The sequence below is a fragment of the Hemibagrus wyckioides genome, linkage group LG04 (genome assembly GCF_019097595.1).
Source record: "Hemibagrus wyckioides isolate EC202008001 linkage group LG04, SWU_Hwy_1.0, whole genome shotgun sequence".
NCBI lineage: Eukaryota > Metazoa > Chordata > Actinopteri > Siluriformes > Bagridae > Hemibagrus > Hemibagrus wyckioides.
The window spans coordinates 5,158,115-5,178,698 of NC_080713.1; the positions used below are offsets into that span (position 1 = coordinate 5,158,115).

General features: G+C 39.6%; 1 protein-coding gene across 5 annotated transcripts in view; it reads right to left on the reverse strand.

Annotated features, from left to right (window-relative positions):
• Positions 1–4,820: 4,820 nt before the first annotated feature.
• LOC131352443 (protein mono-ADP-ribosyltransferase PARP6) overlaps positions 4,821–20,584 on the reverse strand; it is a 33,937-nt gene continuing 18,173 nt past the window's right edge. For 3 of the 5 annotated variants that reach the window (XM_058388597.1, XM_058388594.1, XM_058388595.1), the window contains exons 11-23: positions 19,326–19,421; positions 19,124–19,216; positions 16,572–16,697; positions 16,328–16,393; positions 12,860–12,927; positions 12,699–12,747; positions 12,473–12,585; positions 11,636–11,708; positions 8,974–9,043; positions 8,279–8,358; positions 8,117–8,180; positions 7,440–7,524; positions 4,821–6,605 (exon numbers count right to left, since the gene is read on the reverse strand). In XM_058388597.1, coding sequence (XP_058244580.1) covers positions 6,503–6,605; positions 7,440–7,524; positions 8,117–8,180; positions 8,279–8,358; positions 8,974–9,043; positions 11,636–11,708; positions 12,473–12,585; positions 12,699–12,747; positions 12,860–12,927; positions 16,328–16,393; positions 16,572–16,697; positions 19,124–19,216; positions 19,326–19,421 — 1,086 coding nt within the window. In that variant the 3' untranslated portion in view covers positions 4,821–6,502. Of the gene's footprint in view, positions 6,606–7,439; positions 7,525–8,116; positions 8,181–8,278; positions 8,359–8,973; positions 9,044–11,635; positions 11,709–12,472; positions 12,586–12,698; positions 12,748–12,859; positions 12,928–16,327; positions 16,394–16,571; positions 16,698–19,123; positions 19,217–19,325; positions 19,422–20,584 lie in introns of those variants that run through there. The other 2 variants (XM_058388596.1, XR_009204506.1) reach the window with 2 other exon arrangements.

Below are 20,584 nucleotides of genomic sequence, written 5' to 3' on the forward strand. Positions count from 1 at the left end.
GGAGGTTCTGGAGTCGAGACTAGTGACAGGTGAGGATTTGACTAATCTAGGACTCTTTTAAGTAATAAACTAATTAGCTTCTGTAACAAAAAGAAAAAATAGTAAGTAGCATGTTTGTCTTGCATCTCCAGGGTTTGAGGTTTGAGTCTCGACTCCGCCCTGTGTGTGGTGTCTGGTGATGCATTGTTATCCCATCTCGGGTGTCCCCCGGCTCATACCCCGAGTCTCCTGGGATAGACTCCAGGGTCCATGAGACCCTGTGTAGGATAAGTGCTACAGAAAATGGATGGGTTCGACTCCACTTGTGTGTATTTAAATATATTTTATTGTTTTTGGATGTTGTACCTCTGTGGTATCACAATAAAGCAAGTTCTCTGACAGTGTTGTCAGGTCCCTTCATATCAGTTCTTTAACTCCAGTGATATAATCTGAGATGAAACTGATCCAAAACCAAGGGCAATAACAGCAAACAATGATGGATCGGAAAGAAACCAAATCTGTTCTGTAACTAACGGAAAAGACATTGTGTAAAAGAAATTGTGTTTGGGGAAAAGTGAGAACCAGGAAGGGTTTACATATAAAAAACCATAATTTGTTGGGAAAGAAAGAAAGAAAGAAAGAAAGAAAGAAAGAAAGAAAGAAAGAAAGAAAGAAAGAAAAAGGAAAGTAAAAAAGGAAAGAAAGAAATAATTATATTTATAGAGAAAGAAAGAAAGAAAGAAAGAAAGAAAGAAAGAAAGAAACAAAGAAAGAAAGAAAAAGGAAAGAAAGAAAGAAAAAGGAAAGTAAAAAAGGACAGAAAGAAAGAAAGAAAGAAAGAAAGAAAGAAAGAAAGAAAGAAAGAAAGAAAGAAAGAAAGAAAAATATTTATATTATAATTATCCTTTTTGTTTTTTTAAAATAATTTTTAAAAATATTTTTTAATATTTCAAAACATATTATTTTACACATTTTAGTTGTTGCTTTTTAAATAAATAAATAAATAAATAAATAAATAAATAAATAAATAAATAATTTTCTGTCAAATGCCAGAAATGTAAATGTAAGTGTTGAAAGGTTGTGTTTGAATCCCAGGACCACCAAGCTGGCTCTGCTGGGCCCTTGTTCAAGACCCTCACCATCTCAGACGTACTGTAGAAATGAGACAATGCCATAAATCCCTCCAGCACTGCTAGACTGATCCTGAGACTCTCATGGTACAAGGAAGGCATGCATCAAGACCCTTACTGGTTCTGGCACCTAGAGGGTGGAATGAACTTCCCCTTTAACAGCTGAGTCACTGGCTATCTTCAAACTATGTGGAAAGACCTAGCTTTCCCTGAAATACTTTTGTCTTTGTGCTTTTCTTGCTGTATTTCACCCCAATAGAGTTGTGACCTAGTGAACCAGTACTGGCTTAAATGTATTGATAGTGACTTCTGTAAATCGCTCTGGATAAAAACATCTGCCAAATGTCAGAAATGTAAATGTAAATGTAAAAGGAAAGGTACTTGAGGTTCCCTTCCACACCCATCTGGAACTAGAGACTGGAAATTTTTCCTTTTTCAGTGTATGACACAAACAGAGGCACATCATTAATTACTTTCAAAGCTGTAACCGATGATGTAGTTCTTCTCTATCATTATTTCACTACCCAGAATGATGTTTTTTAAAAAAAAAAAAAAAACAGAGTTGTGGTTTTTGGGTTTTTGAGAGAGAGAGAGAGAGAGAGAGAGAGAGAGATCTGAAATTAGTCCAAAACCCATGGCAATATCAGCAAACAACAATGGATCTGAATGAAAACATTCAGAGAGAAAATGGAAAGAAAGAAAGAAAGAAAGAAAGAAAGAAAGAAAGAAAGAAAGAAAGAAAGAAAGAAAGAAAGAAAGAAAGATTGCGGATTAAGATTGTCTTAAGGAAGGAAGGAAGGAAGGAAGGAAGGAAGAACAGAAGGAAAGAAAGAAAGAAAGAAAGAAAGAAAGAAAGAAAGAAAGAAAGAAAGAAAGAAAGAAAGAAAGAAAGAAAGATTGGGAATTAGAATTGTCTTAAAGAAGGAAGGAAGGAAGGAAGGAAGGAAGGACAGAAAGAAAGAAAGAAAGAAAGAAAGAAAGAAAGAAAGAAAGAAAGAAAGAAAGAAAGAAAGAAAGAAAGAAAGAAAGAAAGAAAGATTGGGAATTAGAATTGTCTTAAAGAAGGAAGGAAGGAAGGAAGGAAGGAAGGAAGGAAGGAAGGACAGAAAGAAAGAAAGAAAGAAAGAAAGAAAGAAAGAAAGAAAGAAAGAAAGAAAGAAAGATTGGGAATTAGAATTGTCTTAAAGAAGGAAGGAAGGAAGGAAGGACAGAAAGAAAGAAAGAAAGAAAGAAAGAAAGAAGCAGAGACATCATTAATTAAGCGACATAGAGAGAGAGAGAGAAAGAGAGAGAGAGAGAGAGAGAGAGAGATATGAAATGAGACCCTGAGTGGTTCGTTACATACATCTGACCTTCTGCTGTCTCGTACACGAGTTTGCAGAAATGTGGCTCTGAAAACAGCTGTTCACTTTATTTAAAAAAGAAGAAAAAATAACTCCATTTAATTGCTCCTTTTGTGGCTGAAAACAAAGAACTGTACCTGTTTGTGGAGGCGCAGAGAGGAAGGGAAAGAGAAAGAGAGAGAGGAGAGGAAAGGAAAGGTAGAAGAGCTTCAGCATAGAGAGGGCAGGCTACGTGCTCTGACCCGGTGCCCTCACGTCAGCCCACTTTTATCTAACAAAACAAGCAGCCACTGTGTGTGTGTGTGTGTGTGCGTGTGTGTGCACGTTGTTGTGGTGTAGTCTCACATATGCACAAATACAATGGTAAAAAGATGCATACGAGCAGCACCACAGCTCCCCCTAATGGACCTGGACCCCTTCAGGAGATCTCCCGGTGTCTTCCCAAAGCACAAAGGGAAAAAAATACAAAGCCGGAGTTTTGGAGACTATTCATGAAAGGTCAAGTGTCCATGTTCTGTTCTCAGCAGCCGACACACGGGTAACTAACAGACACATCTAGATAAGGTGTATAAGGTGGAAGACGTACAACGGACCAACATTGGAGACAACCTTTATTTATTCTTTGGGTTCGTAAGGGTTCTTTGCTTTTTTAAGGAGAAATGTAATTAAACTTAAATCTTTAAGGGTTCCTACATAAGCCTCCTATTTTTGTAATTTCTCTACTTCCATCTATTAGCTTATAATAACAGCTACCCATTAGAGAGGTCAAAGGCTAGTGCTTCATCCAGTGATGTAAGATTTCCAATGAACTGTTGCTCATGTTAATCACAGTGCAGCTGAACACACTCAAGGAAAGTGCTATCTGCCCTCTTCCACATACATGAGCTCTCAGATGCCCACGATTGGTCTTGGTACAACTGTCACATCAGGGATATGGTAGCTTAGCAATAAAATGTTGAAAGGATGTGGGTTTGAAGCCCAGGTCCGCTGAGCATGGCATGTAACCATCATTTGCTCAGTTTTATAAAAGGAGATAAAAATATATATCAGTAAATGAAATGTCTTAAACATCAAGAGGTGTGAACAGGACGATCCACAGAAAAAGGAACCACCTATTAGCCTCTATAGTTGATAAACAGACTAACATGTTGATTTATTTTGACAGTAGTTCTGGCTTTAACAAAAAATAATCTTGATATTAATTTGCTCTGTTCTAATAGGTTATAGTTTCTCTAGGAACAGCACGCTGAGAGGGACGAGACTAGATTTGCGAACATAATTATAAACAAAAAAATAGTCTAGTCTAGGTTTCTGTTAATGTAGCATTTACAAAAGGAGTCCCAGTGTCAGCACTTTGAAACAGTTGATAGATTTTCTTGTGGTTTCTCGGTAACATGATAACCTGAGAGTCTTTAAGAAAGAGTTGTTAAGGGAATGGATGTTTATAGCTGCTATAATGTAAGTGATTATGTATCAGGAACTCCCACAGCTCACCTTCAGGTCATCTAATGCGACTATAAATGGTTAAAAATCATGATATTGTCCTTCAATAAATCGGTATAAGTGGAATAAAACACTTCCTGCAGTGCTGCTCTGAGTGCATCACACAACCCCGGTGTTGACTATTGGGTGTTTTTTCTTTAGTTAATAATCGTTATCTGTTGGTGTAACATTTAAGAGCAGTGTATTTACTGGCTATTGAAAGTCTTTAGAAGGTTTGAAGAGCATGGAAAGAAATCCAAACGTTTCTGAAAAGCAGCGTTCCGTCTCAGCCGTGCTGACTCATAGCGGCGGCCATTTTGAGAACGCATACACTAAAGAGAATCTGTTTATAAAAGAGAGGCTGGTATAAGATGACGACATGATCAACACTGCAGGAGCAACAGTTTAGAAGCATTCATCTCCAGCACGCAGACCTTATTTTACACACTGGGGGTTTGGGGAGTGTGTGTGTGTGTGTGGGTGGGTGGGTTGTATTGTTGTAGAAGGAGGCCCTCTACAGGACGAGTGAGGCAAATATCAACTGTTGTTAGTACTTGAAGGTTTGATGTTTACGTGTCTGGTTCCTCTGATCAAGACCACCACACAGAAGTGTCACCAAGAATTAAAGATATGTTTTTCTTTCCTTTCTGAGGACAAAATAACCCATTTCTGCTCTCCGAGATGCATCAAGTGCTTGTTCATTGGCTTCTTCAACCACTAAGAACACAAACGTCTGGCACTGAGATCAGACTTGCAGAGATATAAAAAAAATCATTCACTTGTTTATACTGATTAAAAATGTCCCGTACGTCGATCACCAGTGTACTAAGCTTGTATTACTTGAATGTCTCGCTGTTTCACTTCGTACAAAATACACGGCATTAGCTAAAACTGTGCACACGGTCTCTTTATTCTTGCACGTGCGTACTGCTTCCATCGACACACAATAAAAGCAATGAAACAGAACTGGGCCAACATAAATGAGCCTGTAAAGGAGACGAAAGACGGCTAAGCTGTTTCATCGTCTGCCGTTCACACAGAGATTTTATTTACAACCTGCTTCCATTCCATAAAATCCCCAAGTACAGCTTCCACACTCATTAAGTCCGTAGTGTTAGTTACGTTTGGAGGAGACGGTTTGTTTTAGTGAGAACAGACTCCGCTGGCTGAATATACGACCTCGGTACGTGGAGAAACACACAGTTAGGCTGCACGGCATTATTTTTTCTTTATAAATCACACCAAGCTGAAGGAATATATTTCAAAAAATAAGTACAGCCGGAGAAAGAGGACGAGGAGGAGGAGAAGAAGAAGCAATCCGCCCAGTTATATACTACGAGTAATACGAAATAGGCCGTGTCCATAACCGTAGCTGTTCAGGAACGTTAAATGAGGTTTTGATTTCTTCGATTTATGTTAAATGACCTTGTCAGTGAGCTTTCCCCGCCCAGGACATAATGAAATTAGAGAAACCAGTGATTAGGAGGAATAGCTGTGAATATGAGCAATAATGAAATTCCGTTATTTCATTTGTCAAACAGAGGCACCCATGCTCCCGCTGATAAATTGCAGTAAACATCTTTCCTGCGCGTGTGCGCGCATGTTCGCGTTCGTGTTCCTGCCATGCTGTGCACCAGAAACAAAAGAAAAGGAAATTGATTTTACCAGAAGAAGTAGCTGAACAACAGCAGCCCCGGAGATAACCACATCTTGGATATTAATACGCCATTACTCAAAGAATATGAAAGTAAACAGATCAAGACGTTTTTTTTTTCCCCCCGAACGCAATAAGGGTGCCAGAAGATCCGTCGTCTACGATCCAGAAACCAGAGATCTAATAAAGTTTCTTTTTTTTTTTTCAATTACTTTGTATTTATAGATATTTCCAATGATAAACGTTTGGTGTACGAGTGAGCTATAAAGAGTGGAAGAGTAGAGGCGGAACGATGCGGTTATTAAGCTCAGGGTTGAAAGGAAATGAAAACGAGTGTCCGAGGATAGAAAGATAGAAAGGAAGCAGCCCATGCTTGGGTGAGTTCACATCAGCTTGATTGACAGACTTAGGGATCCAATCAGGCATCTCATCCATCGCTCTGGAAGGAGGTGGCACGTGGATGAGAGTCTGAGCCATGAGGGGTGTGAAACTCTGTCCCCTCGTTAGCATTCGCTGGCTGGGAAACTTGCCGAAGGGCACGGCGGACCAAAAGTTGGCTCTACACACCGCGCCGTATAAAATACTTCCACGTGAAGTTTGCTCGGCCGTTATGCTCTCGCAGCGCTCCCTGCTACAAGAGGAGGAAGAGGATGGTCCGTCAGTCTCGGTTGCCCCGAACAGGCAAATCGCACAGGGAGGAGGACAGAAAGGGAAGGGGAGGGGAGTGGACGCACATCCAAACCTCCTCATGAAAGCAGAGGAGAAGAAGAAAGAACAAAGAAGCACAGGGGAGGACAGAGAGGGGGATTCAAAAAGGTTTGGCTCTCCTGCGTCTTCGCTCTGAGCAAAAGCTAAGGTGCTACAGCTGGTTCTGCAGCGCCGGGTCCCTGCAGACGGCCCCCAGAGGCTCCCTCTCAGCCCGAGTAGATCTGAGTGCCAATCACACGCATGATCTCTTTCTGCACCTTGGGCTCCTGGGTGTTGATATTTGCATCTCCAACCTGGCCATCTTCATATCTGAGAGAGAGAGAGAGAGAGAGAGAGAGAGAGAGAGAGAGAGAGAGACAGACAGAGACAGACAGAGACAGAGAGACAAAGAGAGTAATGTAAGTCCCACTACTTCAAGCGTTGAGTCCCAAAGCCTTTTATTCTACAATGAAGAATAATCTTAAATGTACTGAAAAATAACATATTGTCTTATTTTATCAATTTAATTTCAGTTTAATTCCCATTATCACTTTGTCATTATCATTTTGTCAACATCATATTACTGTATACACCGGTCAGCCATAACATTATGCCTAATATTGTGTTGGTCCACTTTTTCTTGCCAAAACAGCCCTAAACCTGTCGCTGGTTCACCACTGTTCCTTCCTTGGACCACTTTTGATAGATACTGACCACTACAGACCGGGAACACCCCACAAGAGCTGCAGTTTTGGAGATGCTCTGATCCAGTCGTCTAGCCATCACAATTTGGCCCTTCGTTATTGTTATGGCTGATCAGTAAATATATATACTTATATATAACTGGGACAACTGGAATTTAGGTAACACACCACTTTATCTCAGGAAGGACTACTGTTTAGTTTGTTTGGAATCAGATGAGCTGGAAGCAGGGAAAATGAGAATAATGAAAAATATGTGCAGGACAATAAGAATAGGGGCTGGACAGAAAAGCCAGAGACGCAGTGCACGTGTGGAGTCATGTTTGGTTCAACATCGCCCCCTGGTGGGACAAGGTGTAACATGACTGGATATGTTCACTGAAATTCATACACACTAGATATACTTTTGAAACCCACAATTAGCTCTGTAAATTGTAACACACACACACACACAGGTACTCACACAAAGAAGAAGCGTGTGCACACATGGTCTGAAACAGGACACACCCAGATGTTTCCATGCTTCTGTAGGTCCTTGGATGTGATCACTGTGACAGACAAAAAATCCCAAACCTCGTCACATTATACACAATTTCAGTTTATAAACAGAATAAACTCCATTAATTCTCTCCAGTGATGTCATCCAATATTAAATTAAATGCATTGTTCGTTATTGTCTGGTTTTTCTTTGGATAAGAACATGCCATCCAATGCTTCTTCTAATCCACGATACAGAACATGCTTGTTCATTAACTACAGGAAATGATCGTCAGCAGTTATTTTGGTCCAGACGACTGGGCTAAATGCACCACGGAGCAAACGGTGCGAGATCTTAAATGCCCTTAATTCTAAAACTAATCAGACAGACCAACCTGGGTAACTTTGGTAGAGTTTCTGCTTACCGTGCAAGTTCAAATAAAAATGAGTTGTCATGCTTTATTTTTAGGAACACAGACGAAACACAATAATATTTATTGCACCTGCGAAAGAATCTGCAGGCCAGACACAATCTTCAGTACAGGGGGGAATAAGTCATCGCCTGCACTAGTTTATCAAACACTAGCAGACTCGCAAACTACTAAACACTGCAGTGGTGGAGTTCCTTTAAATAAAAATACACAGCGGGTTTGGGCTACTGACCTTCACATAGTGCAATGCAGTTCAGATTCCGGCTCTGTAGGAATCGCGACTGAATCGGACGACTCTGTAAAAAAAATATATATATATATTTTTTTTAATATAAATATATATTTAATTTACAAGATATCTTCATTACGATCGTGAAGATATTACAAGTCTTACCTGTGGGATTGTGTTCATACGGTTATAACGCTGCACCAGTTCATCTTTAGTTGGCATCCGGTGTTGTCCTTTACCCATTCCTGTACACACACACACACACACATACACACCTGAGCTATAACTTCCAATATTTCTATATGGTTTTTCCACTAAATTACATCATAAAGCACTGATAATGGATGAGAAGCACAGTATGATTAATGGTAGACATGAGGGTTTCATAAGTCGTAACATCTTATGACAGTTTATAGCTGTTTTCCTGTTTCATGCACCCACTGAGTGGACTATGAGCTTTAGTTCCTTCAAAGTATTGTAATAACTACACATTTAATCTCTAATCTCCTTAAAGGAAACTTCTGGCCCCTAAAAAAACAAACATTTACACTGAACTTCCTTCAGGATTAATAATCCTATCTCTTATTTTATCTTATCTGTTTCCTCTCCTGATGTTCCCTCAGACATGGAGTCTGTGTGTTAGCAAAAGAATTTAGCTTACATATGATGATAGTTGGTTAAATACATGAAACAGTATAAACCCCAACCACAATGGGACACAATGGGAAATTATGCAGCGATGTTACGTTTTCGGGGCGACATACATCCTAAAGCATGGCACCGAAAGCACATGATGAGGAACAAAGTGAGCACGACAGAGACGCATGGTGCCATGACACGATTCCAGCTGAGAGGCCTACCTGAATATCCGAAAGATATGCTGGAGATGGGGCTGAGATAGATGCCCTTCCCATAGGCTGCCCCATGCAGCTTGGGTTGAAGAGAGGAAGATCGTCGGATATTAGTCTGACTATGAATGTCAGTCATGGGTTCATCTGAGGTGCTATTGTTAACCTGACATGATATTTCTAAAACATCTAAACTTAATATGCTGGTCAAATATTGCAAAATGGCCACCTGTGACCATCACACCCATATGCTGTCCTTATATACTACGCCATTATCTAGAATGTCTTTGTATGCTTTTCCCTTCACTGAAGGGACACTAAGAGGCCCAAACCCTGTTCCAGCATGACAGTGCCCCTGTGCACGAAGCCCCTGAGCTCCATGAAGACATGGCATGTTAAGTTTCTAGTAGAAAAACCCAAGAACGCTGACTCTGACTCAACCCTCAAGACTCTGACTCAACCCTACTGAACACCATTGCCAACTGCACCCCCAGGCAACCAGCGTCTGATCTCACTAATATTCTTGTAGTTGAATAAACTCAAATCCCCACAGCCATCTAGTGGAAAGCTTTCCTAGAAGAGTGAAGGTCATTAACATTTTAATAAATCTGGAACTGGATGTTCAACAAGCACATATGGGTGTGATGGTCAGGTTTCTACACAATTCTTACCATACAGTGCATCCGGAAAGTATTCACGGCGCTTCACGTTTTCCACATTTTGTTATATTGCAGCCTTATTTCAAAATGGATTCAATTCATTATTTTCCTCAAAATTCTACAAACAATAACTTTGCAGGACTTCTTCAAGCTCCATCAGGTTGGATGGGGAGCATCACTGCACAGCCATTTTTAGATCTCTCCAGAGAAGATCCATCGGGTTCAAGTCTGAGCTCTGGCTGGACCACTCAAGGACATTCACAGAGTTGTCTTGTAGCCACTCCTTTGTTATCTTGGCTGTGTGCTTAGGGTCATTATCCATTGGGAAGATCCCACTGTCTGAGGACCAGAGTGCTCTGGACCAGGTTTTCATCAAGGATGTCTCTGTACATTGCTGCATTCATCTTTCCCTCAGTCCTGACTAGTCTCCCAGTTCCTGCCGCTGAAAAACATCCCCACAGCATGATACTACCACCACCATGCTTCACTGTAGGGATGGTATTGGCCAGGTGATGAGTGGTGCCTGGTTTCCTCCAGACATGATGCTTGCCATTCAGGCCAGAGAGTTTAATCTTTGTTTCATCAGACCAGACAATTTTGTTTCTTATGCTCTGAGAGTCCTTCAGGTGCCTTTTGGCAAACTCCAGGCGTGCCCTCATGTGCCTTTTACTGAGGAGTGGCTTCCGTCTGGCCACTCTACCATACAGGCCTGATTGGTGGAGCGCTGCAGAGACGGTTGTTCTTCTGGAAGGTTCTCCTCTCTCCACAGAGAAACGCTCGAGCTCTTTCAGAGTGACCGTCAGGTTCTTTTGGCTACCTCCCTGACTATGGCCATTCTCCCCCGATCGCTCAGTTTGGCAGGGGGGCCCACTCTAGGAAGAGTCCTGGTAGTATCAAACTTCTTCCTTTTACAGATGATGAAGGCCACTGTGCTCATTGGGACCGTCAATGCTGCAGAAATCTTTCTGTACCCTTCCCCAGATCTGTGCCTCCATACAGTCCTGTCTGGGAGGTCTACAGACAATTCCTTGGACTTCATGGCTGGGTTTGTGCTCTGATATTGACTGTTAACTGTGGGGCCTTATATAGACAGGTATGTGCCTTTCCAACTCATGTCCAATCAACTAAATTGACCACAGGTGGACTCCAATCAAGGTGTAGAAACATCTCAAGGATGATCAGTGGAAACAAGATGCACCTGAGCTCAATATTAAGTGTCATGGCAAAGGCTATGAATACTTATGCACATGTGATTTTTTATTTTTAATACATTTCAAACAAACTTCTTTCACATCGTCATTATGGGGTATTGTTTGTAGAGTTTTGAGGAGAAATAATTAATTGAATCCTTTTTAGAATAAGGCTGTAACATAACAAAATGTGGAAAAAGTGAATACTAAGGTATTTACTTGGGGGAAAAAACAGAAATATAACAATAAACCCAAATAGAAATATATATATATATATATTCTGTCTCATATGTCTATTAATTCACTTCATTTACTCATTCATCTTTAGTAAGCCCTTTATCCTATTCAGCGTTGTTGAGTATCTGGAGCCATGTAAGACAGAGCCATGAGTTGGGAATATATTCGAAAACCATCGCGTCAGTCCATCACAATTTCCGTTATTTGGATCGCATGAAAGATGACTTCTCTTAAATTTATGGATGAATTTAGTGAAAATCTGATGCATAGACTGGTGTCTTGTATTCCCAGAGCACTAACTGGATGGGATCCGGATCCACCATGACCCTGACGAGGATAAAGTGCTCACTAGAGCGAGAAGAGTGTGAGGGTTGTGTAGAGAAAAGCTTTTCCTTTCAAGAACGTTATTCTACCAAATTTGATTCCATTTATTACTGTGGCATGAGTGTGAAGCTGTGCATATTCATTAGAGTTAGCACAGAAAACATGCCTCGTATGACCTGAAACACTTCAAAGCCATTTGTTTCTAGTGCACAAGTCAGGCAGTTAATCTGCACCCAGATCACCTTCCAGTAGAATAATACATACCTGTAATTTGGTATAGGAGGCATTGACTAGTCCATTTCTCAGAACAGAGTGCCAGTTTTCGATATGAGAACCACTAGGGTGGTACAGAAAAAGAGAAGGATAAAGAGAGATGGATAAGTATGTGAGGATAAGATCTAATTATATCACTTTATAAATGATTACACAGCAAGTAATGCCATTTAACTTCGATCTGTATCAAGTTCTTTTCACACATCAGTAACTAGAAATTTCGAAACACGTATCAAGTCATTATTATCGAAGTTAATGAGCGTCATCTGCTGTTTTAGAAGGACATTCTCAAAAATATAATAATGTGCTTTCAATGAAGTAGCAGTACATTTCTATACATTATTTCTATACATTATTTCTATACATTTGGACCTACTGAAATTAGAGAATTGCCAAATATCTTTTTTTTTTATATATATTTTTAAGTTATCTTCTGATTAATATATGACTTATTATTATTATTATTATTATTATTATTATTATTATTGTATCCTAATTTTACACAATTACTTTTTTTTTGCTCTTGATTTTGTACATTTTTGTTAAGATGCATTTTATGTAAAAAAAAAAAAGTTCTATACAAATTTTAAATTTTATTATTATTATTATTATTATTATTATTATTATTATTATTATTATTATAAAATTGCAGATATAAATAAATATCTGAATGGTGAAGCTGAAATTGCGTACGTTACAAGTTTGGTAATTTATATTTGAATAAAGAATAAAAGCAACTATGACTTTTTCTTCTGGTAAGCTTAAAATTAGATTTGAACACATTTTCCACCACTAACGGATATCTAGTAAAAAAATAAAACTGCTCACTGAAATGCAAAGGTGCTCCCGTAAAGCTTCTTCGCTGTCCGAAACCGAGCTTCTTTGGCCGGTGGGCTGCTCAGGAGCAAGAACTGATGGGATGTGTGCATAAACTTCAGCTGCTTCTCGAACAGAGATATTGCCCAGATTCAGCAGGTAATAAAGAAAGAAAATAATACACAAGCATCCAGCTTAATGAAATATCAGTGAATAAATTTGATACGGAAGTTCCTACCCTACTCAGAGGCAGTTTGACGATATGAGACCTGTTACTGGATATTATCCTGCAGAAGGCAAAAGAACTCAATCAGAAAACAAAAACAATACGAGAGAAAAACTAGCATATAGGTGTATGGAAATGTACATGAAAAAATGTTATGTATTTATGTCACTTACCACTGTAGTAGAGGATGAGCCAAGGGGTCGAGTTTATCCATTTGTTTCTTTATCTCCAGGTAGGATCCCTGTTAACATTCACAGAGCGACAGTTACACAAAAGACCACAAAATTGTCACAGCAAACATCTTTATACCTAAAAGTAAATATCACCAAACATTTATGGCATTTGACATACAGCTTCATCCAGAGCGTTTTGTTTTTTTTAAATCTCATTTTATACAACTAAGCAATTAAGGGTTAAGGGCCTTGCTCAGGGGCCCAGAGATAGCAGCTTGGTTGCGCTGGGATTCGAGCTCACAACCTTCTTATCAGTAGTCATCAAAGTCAAAGACATCGCCTCAGGCTTACTCATTAGGGATAAATGTTAGGGACAAATAGTAAAACTTAATAATTTAAACTTTATCATTTTTTTTGTGTTTCTAGACTTCTGTAAAGCTGCTTTAAATTGAATTGAATAGTCCAACACCTTAACCAGTAAGCTACCACATCCCCAAACACCAAACCAATCCTGGTAGCTGTGTGACACAAAAGACACTCTCACTCATCCATCATGACTCATCATATTGTTCTTACAGTATAGTTAAACTAAAGACACGCTCACTCATCCCTCAGATTACAGTAACACCAAAGACACACTCACTCATCCCTCATGACTCATCATATTGTTCTCACAGTACAGTTACACTAAAGACACGCTCACTCATCCCTCAGATTACAGTAACACCAAAGACACACTCACTCATCCCTCATGACTCATCATATTGTTCTCACAGTACAGTTACACTAAAGACACGCTCACTCATCCCTCAGATTACAGTAACACCAAAGACACACTCACTCATCCCTCATGACTCATCATATTGTTCTCACAGTACAGTTACACTAAAGACACGCTCACTCATCCCTCAGATTACAGTAACACCAAAGACACACTCACTCATCCATCATGACTCATCATATTGTTCTCACAGTACAGTTACACTAAAGACATGCTCACTCATCCCTCAGATTACAGTAACACCAAAGACACACTCACTCATCCATCATGACTCATCATATTGTTCTCACAGTACAGTTACACTAAAGACACGCTCACTCATCCCTCAGATTACAGTAACACCAAAGACACACTCATTCATCCATCATGACTCATATAATATTGTTCTCACAGTACAGTAACACCAAAGACACACTCACTCATCCCTCACAGGAGAGTAACACCAAAGACACACTCACTCATCCCTCAGAGTACAGTAACACCAAAGACACACTCACCCATCCCTCAGAGTACAGTAACACCAAAGACACACTCACTCATCCGTCATGACTCATATCATATTGTTCTCACAGTACAGTAACACCAAAGACACACTCACCCATCCCTCAGAGTACAGTAACACCAAAGACACACTCACCCATCCCTCAGAGTACAGTAACACCAAAGACACACTCACCCATCCCTCAGAGTACAGTAACACCAAAGACACACTCACTCATCCCTCAGAGTAGAGTAACACCAAAGACACACTCACCCATCCCTCAGAGTACAGTAACACCAAAGACACACTCACCCATCCCTCAGAGTACAGTAACACCAAAGACACACTCACTCATCCCTCAGAGTAGAGTAACACCAAAGACACACTCACCCATCCCTCAGAGTACAGTAACACCAAAGACACACTCACCCATCCCTCAGAGTACAGTAACACCAAAGACACACTCACCCATCCCTCAGAGTACAGTAACACCAAAGACACACTCACTCATCCCTCAGAGTAGAGTAACACCAAAGACACACTCACTCATCCCTCAGAGTACAGTAACACCAAAGACACACTCACTCATCCCTCAGAGTACAGTAACACCAAAGACACACTCACTCATCCCTCAGAGTACAGTAACACCAAAGACACACTCACTCATCCCTCAGAGTACAGTAACACCAAAGACACACTCACTCATCCCTCAGAGTACAGTAACACCAAAGACACACTCACCCATCCCTCAGAGTACAGTAACACCAAAGACACACTCACTCATCCCTCAGAGTAGAGTAACACCAAAGACACACTCACTCATCCCTGAGAGTACAGTAACACCAAAGACACACTCACTCATCCCTCAGAGTACAGTAACACCAAAGACACACTCACCCATCCCTCAGAGTACAGTAACACCAAAGACACACTCACCCATCCCTCAGAGTACAGTAACACCAAAGACACACTCACTCATCCCTCAGAGTACAGTAACACCAAAGACACACTCACTCATCCCTCAGAGTACAGTAACACCAAAGACACACTCACCCATCCCTCAGAGTACAGTAACACCAAAGACACACTCACCCATCCCTCAGAGTACAGTAACACCAAAGACACACTCACTCATCCCTCAGAGTACAGTAACACCAAAGACACACTCACTCATCCCTCAGAGTACAGTAACACCAAAGACACACTCACCCATCCCTCAGAGTACAGTAACACCAAAGACACACTCACTCATCCCTCAGAGTACAGTAACACCAAAGACACACTCACTCATCCCTGAGAGTACAGTAACACCAAAGACACACTCACCCATCCCTCAGAGTACAGTAACACCAAAGACACACTCACCCATCCCTCAGAGTACAGTAACACCAAAGACACACTCACCCATCCCTCAGAGTACAGTAACACCAAAGACACACTCACTCATCCCTCAGAGTACAGTAACACCAAAGACACACTCACCCATCCCTCAGAGTACAGTAACACCAAAGGCACACTCACTCATCCGTCATGACTCATATCATATTGTTCTCACAGTACAGTAACACCAAAGACTGTAACACCAAAGCCACACTCACTAATCCCTCAAGGTACAGTAACACCAAAGACACACTCACTCATCCCTCAGAGTACAGTAACACCAAAGAGATACTCAGTCATTGTAGTTATACCATAGACATACCCATTCATAGTACAGTAACACCCTCAAAAGGCACAAAAGACATATACCCTCACCTCTAATAGTAGAGTTACACTAGTAGTTATACCATAGACACACTGGTATAGTCATGGTATAGTTACACTCATGGTACACCAAAGACACACCCACTCACTCATTAAAGGTGCACACACACCCATAGTACAGTTACACCAAATACACTCTCAGAGTGAATGCAAAAATTGTTTAATAGCAGGACACTGTCTATCTATCTATCTATCTATCTATCTATCTATCTATCTATCTATCTGTCCGTCCGTCTGTCCATCCGTCCGCCCATCTATCTATCTATCTATCTATCTATCTATCTATCTATCTATCTATCTGGTTTAGTTACAACCTCCATATCACTGGAATCTGTTGTAAGTATTTATATTAATACAAAACCATGTGAAAGATGCACATCATATAACACTGTTGAGCCAGCCTTGAGCATTACAGACGTGTCTGAAGGACAAACTGCCATACCTGGGTCATTTCCCGTATGGACATAACACTATCAAGTGCCTTCTGGAGTCTTTCATAATTTTTCTTCTGTGGCCCATCATCCATGAAAAACACACAGATAGAACAATTGTAAGTAGAGTGCAACTGACTAAAGTGTATAATGTACATAAAATATCATTTCGCCTAAAACTGGATGGTAGGAAGAGACAAAAACGGATCGGTCGAAACAACAATCCGTGTTGAATAAGAGAAGATGGATAATCACCTTGGGGTTAAAGGCAAGGGTTTTGGGGTCATTGGGGTCGACTACGGAGGGATATGGCTCAAAGATGATGCTCTTCCGGGGAGATTCTAGAGCGGCTCTACACATGGCAACGAGAAGATCCACAACCTGTACAACAACATACAAAAAAAGACAAAATGAGGACACACTCGAGTCAATCCGCCTCACACAGTGTATACTATATTGCCGAAAGTTTTGGGACACCCCTCCAAATCATTGAATTCAGGTGTTGTTTTTCAGGGGTTGGGCTTGGCCCCTTAGTTCCAGTGAAAGGAACTCTTAATGCTTCAGCTTCATACCAAGACATTTTGGACAATTTCATGCTCCCAACTTTGTGGGAACAGTTTGGGGATGGCCCCTTCCTGTTCACACCAGTGCACAAAGCAAGGTCCATAAAGACATGAATGAGCAAGTTTGATATGGATAAGCCTGTACAGAGTCCTGACCTCAACTTGATAGAACACCTTTGGGGCGAATTAGAGCGGAGACTGCGAGCCAGACCTTCTCGTCCAACATCAGTGCTTGACCTCACAAATATGCTTCTAGAGGAATGGTCAAAAATTCCCATAAACACACTCCTAAACCTTGTGGAAAGCCTTCCTAGAAGAGTTGAAGCTGTTATAACTGCAAAGGGCGGGAGAACTCCATATTACATTCATGTGCATGTAAAGGCAGACGTTCCAAAACTTTTGGCAATATAGTGTATATCATCCCCATACTGTAATAATATTGCTTGCTTGAGTTGCTTGTTCAGAATGAATTCACTCCACAGTGAGTTTCGAAATCTTTTCTTTTTCTTCACAGCAGGTGTGACAGATGGTAGGAGTCACAGCCGCCATGTCGAATGTAAATGCCACGGTCACGACCACCTCATGGAAACGCCTACACGTTTTTGCCATTCGCTGCCTTCAGCTCATCCGTCCTGCCCACACACACGCCTGTGTGTCATCACAGTGACTTCTGTGTACTTCAAGTGTTTATGGCAGGGTCTTGCTGCTCAGCTTGTAGGACACATCTGAGCTGTGATTAATAATTAATCATAAATAATTGTTGTTGTGTGGAACATTTGCAGCATAGTTGGTACTTTTCACTGTCTTCTTGTTTACTGCAGTCTCTCAAGACTCCAAAGAAACTTCATAATAGACTGAAACTTTTGCTTTGTGACTGTCTATCCACGCTACACAAGCAAAATAAAACTGGACTAGATTCAATTTTATGTACAGTTAAACTAAAAGAAAATAATATTTAAAAAAAAAATAGCCTAGCTAGGTGTAGCTACACCCACAATAGCTACAATAGCTTTAACCCCTTTTTACCAGTCCATCAGTGTTTAATTACACTAGTGAAATGGAAATCGACTTATCAGACTTTTTCGATCAGCATTAACAAATGAATTATTTTATAGCCACAAGTCAGATATAAAATGAGTCAGGACTCTGTTGGCTGTCAGTGTGTTTTAGATGTGTAGATGGTAGTATGAAGCAGAGCACATAATGTAAATCAATATTAAATACATGTTACATGCATACATTGATCAGCCATAACATTATAAGCACCGAGAGGTGAAGTGAATAAGACTGATGATCTCCTCATCATGGCACCTGTCAGTGGGTGGAATATATTAGGCAGCAAGTGAACATTTTGTCCTCAAAGTTGATGTGTTAGAAGCAGGAAAAATGGACAATCGTAAGGATTTGAGCGAGTTTGACGAAGGGCCAAATTCTGATGGCTAGACCACTGGATCAGAGCATCTCCAAAACTGCAGCTCTTGTGGGGTGTTCCCAGTCTGCAGTAGTCAGTATCTATCAAAAGTGGTCCAAGAAAGGAACAGAGGTAATAATAATCTTCTTCTTCTTTCGGCTTTTCCCTTCAGGGGTGGCCACAGCGAATCATCTCTCTCCACCTATCCCTATATTCTGCATCCTCTTGCACCCACTAACTTCATATCCTCATTTATTCCATCCATATACCTCCTCTTTGGCCTTCCTCTTTGCCTCCTGCCTGGCAGCTCCATGTCCAACATTCTCCTACCAATATACTCACTCTCCCTCCCTCCTAACCATCTTAATCTGGCCTCTCTAACTTTGTCCCCCAAACGTCTAACATGAACCGTCCCTCTGATGTACTCGTTCCTAATCCTGTCCAACCGTGTCATTCCCAAAGAGAACCTCAACATCTTCAGCTCTGCTACCTCCAGCTCTGACTCCTGTCTCTTCCTCAGTGACACTGTCTTTAAACCATACAGCATGGCCGGTCTCACTACTGTCTTGTACAATAATAATAATAATAATAATAATAATGAAAAGTAAAAATGTAAATCAAAAATAAATCAAATAAATAATTTAATTAATTACAAATAAACAAATAAAATAAATAAATAAAATTCTTTATTATTGTTATTATTAATAATAATAATAATAATAATAATAATAATAATAATAAACACTGGAGAGTGCTCCTGCAGCACCCAAAACACGTGTATGTGGAAATATGTGCATGTTTGCAGATGTTTAGATCTTTGTGTGAGTGTGTACCTCAGCTCCTGTAGCCACCTCTTCAGCTGCCCCTGACATCACTCCCAAAGTGTAAAAAGAGAACACACACAGCTCTCTGGTGCACACAGCAGGCTAAAAGAAAATACCACAACTATCAGAGAAAATAATACAGCCATCCTTTATTATACAATAAAGCACTTTACAGTAATAGATGTGATGTAGGTGTGTGTGTGTAAGATACTTTGAGCATGGAGCCATTTTGAAAGACGTGCTGCTCGTCACACACCACACAGTACTCGTTGAGTGTCGGGATGCGCTGCTCCGAATACTTCATTATCTGAAAAGAGGGACAGACGGAGGAGAAAAAAGCAGGTGGATCGAGGGAACAGTGAGTAGCTCACATCTGCACTGCGTGGAAGAATCACAAATAATTATGCTACTCTTATATAACAATATATTTCAGAGTTTTCATAATTCTTTACAGTCTTTCAAAGGAGCTGTCTGTAATGTTTAATTAATTAATTAATTAATTAATTAATTAATTAATTAATTAATTAATTAATTAATTAATTAATTAATTAATTAGCTCTCTGATCCGATCTGAGCTGTACCTCAAAACTATCCCTATTTCCCCTCAAAAAAATCAGATTTAAGAAGAAATTAATTGGGTTTTTTGTTTGTTTGTTTGTTTGTTTTTGTTTGCTTGTTTTGTTTCATTGCTTTTCCAAGAAATCTGACATAAGAAAAAGAAAAAAGTTTCATTTTCTTTTTTTTTTACTTTACTGCTTTTTTGTTTACTGGTGTAAGGAATATAGTTCACTACCCCTAAGAAAACTGATGTAAAATATTGTTTAAGTTTGTTTGTTTGTTTGTTTGTTTGAAAAATACATATGTGAGTATATAATAAAAATGGGTATTTTTTATTATTATTTTTCCTAATGATCTCATGTTTAAAATATCAGATTTTTTTTAAATTATTTGTTTATTTACAAAGGAAATTTGTAAAAAAAAAATTTTTAAAAATTTGATTTTTTGTAAACAATTTTTGTTTGTTTATTTAACCAAATTTTGGTTTTATATTTAATGCCAGATGTAGAGGAAAAACAAAAAAACTTCATGTTTCTTTGTTTTTGCAAGAAAATCTGATTTGAAGAAAAAATAAACAATTTAATAGCAAATGTTTGATTGTTTTGGGAAAAAGCTTTATTTTATTTGTTTTTTGCTTGTTTTTGTTAAGTGGCACATATACATTTACATTTAAGTGAATGAATAAAATAATCCCTTTAAATTTTATTTTATTTTTTTAATGAAAGCCTGTTCCTATTATTCTGTCTGTAATGTTTTATACATCTTCACTGTCTACATTCATATTCTAAAATCTGTTTCACATCACAAACACACAGATGAGTAAACTGTGAGGTTTCCACAATGATGTCACACATCACTGATGATTCGGACAGATTTATGATGAAACGACGACGCTGCCGCGTGAATCATGCA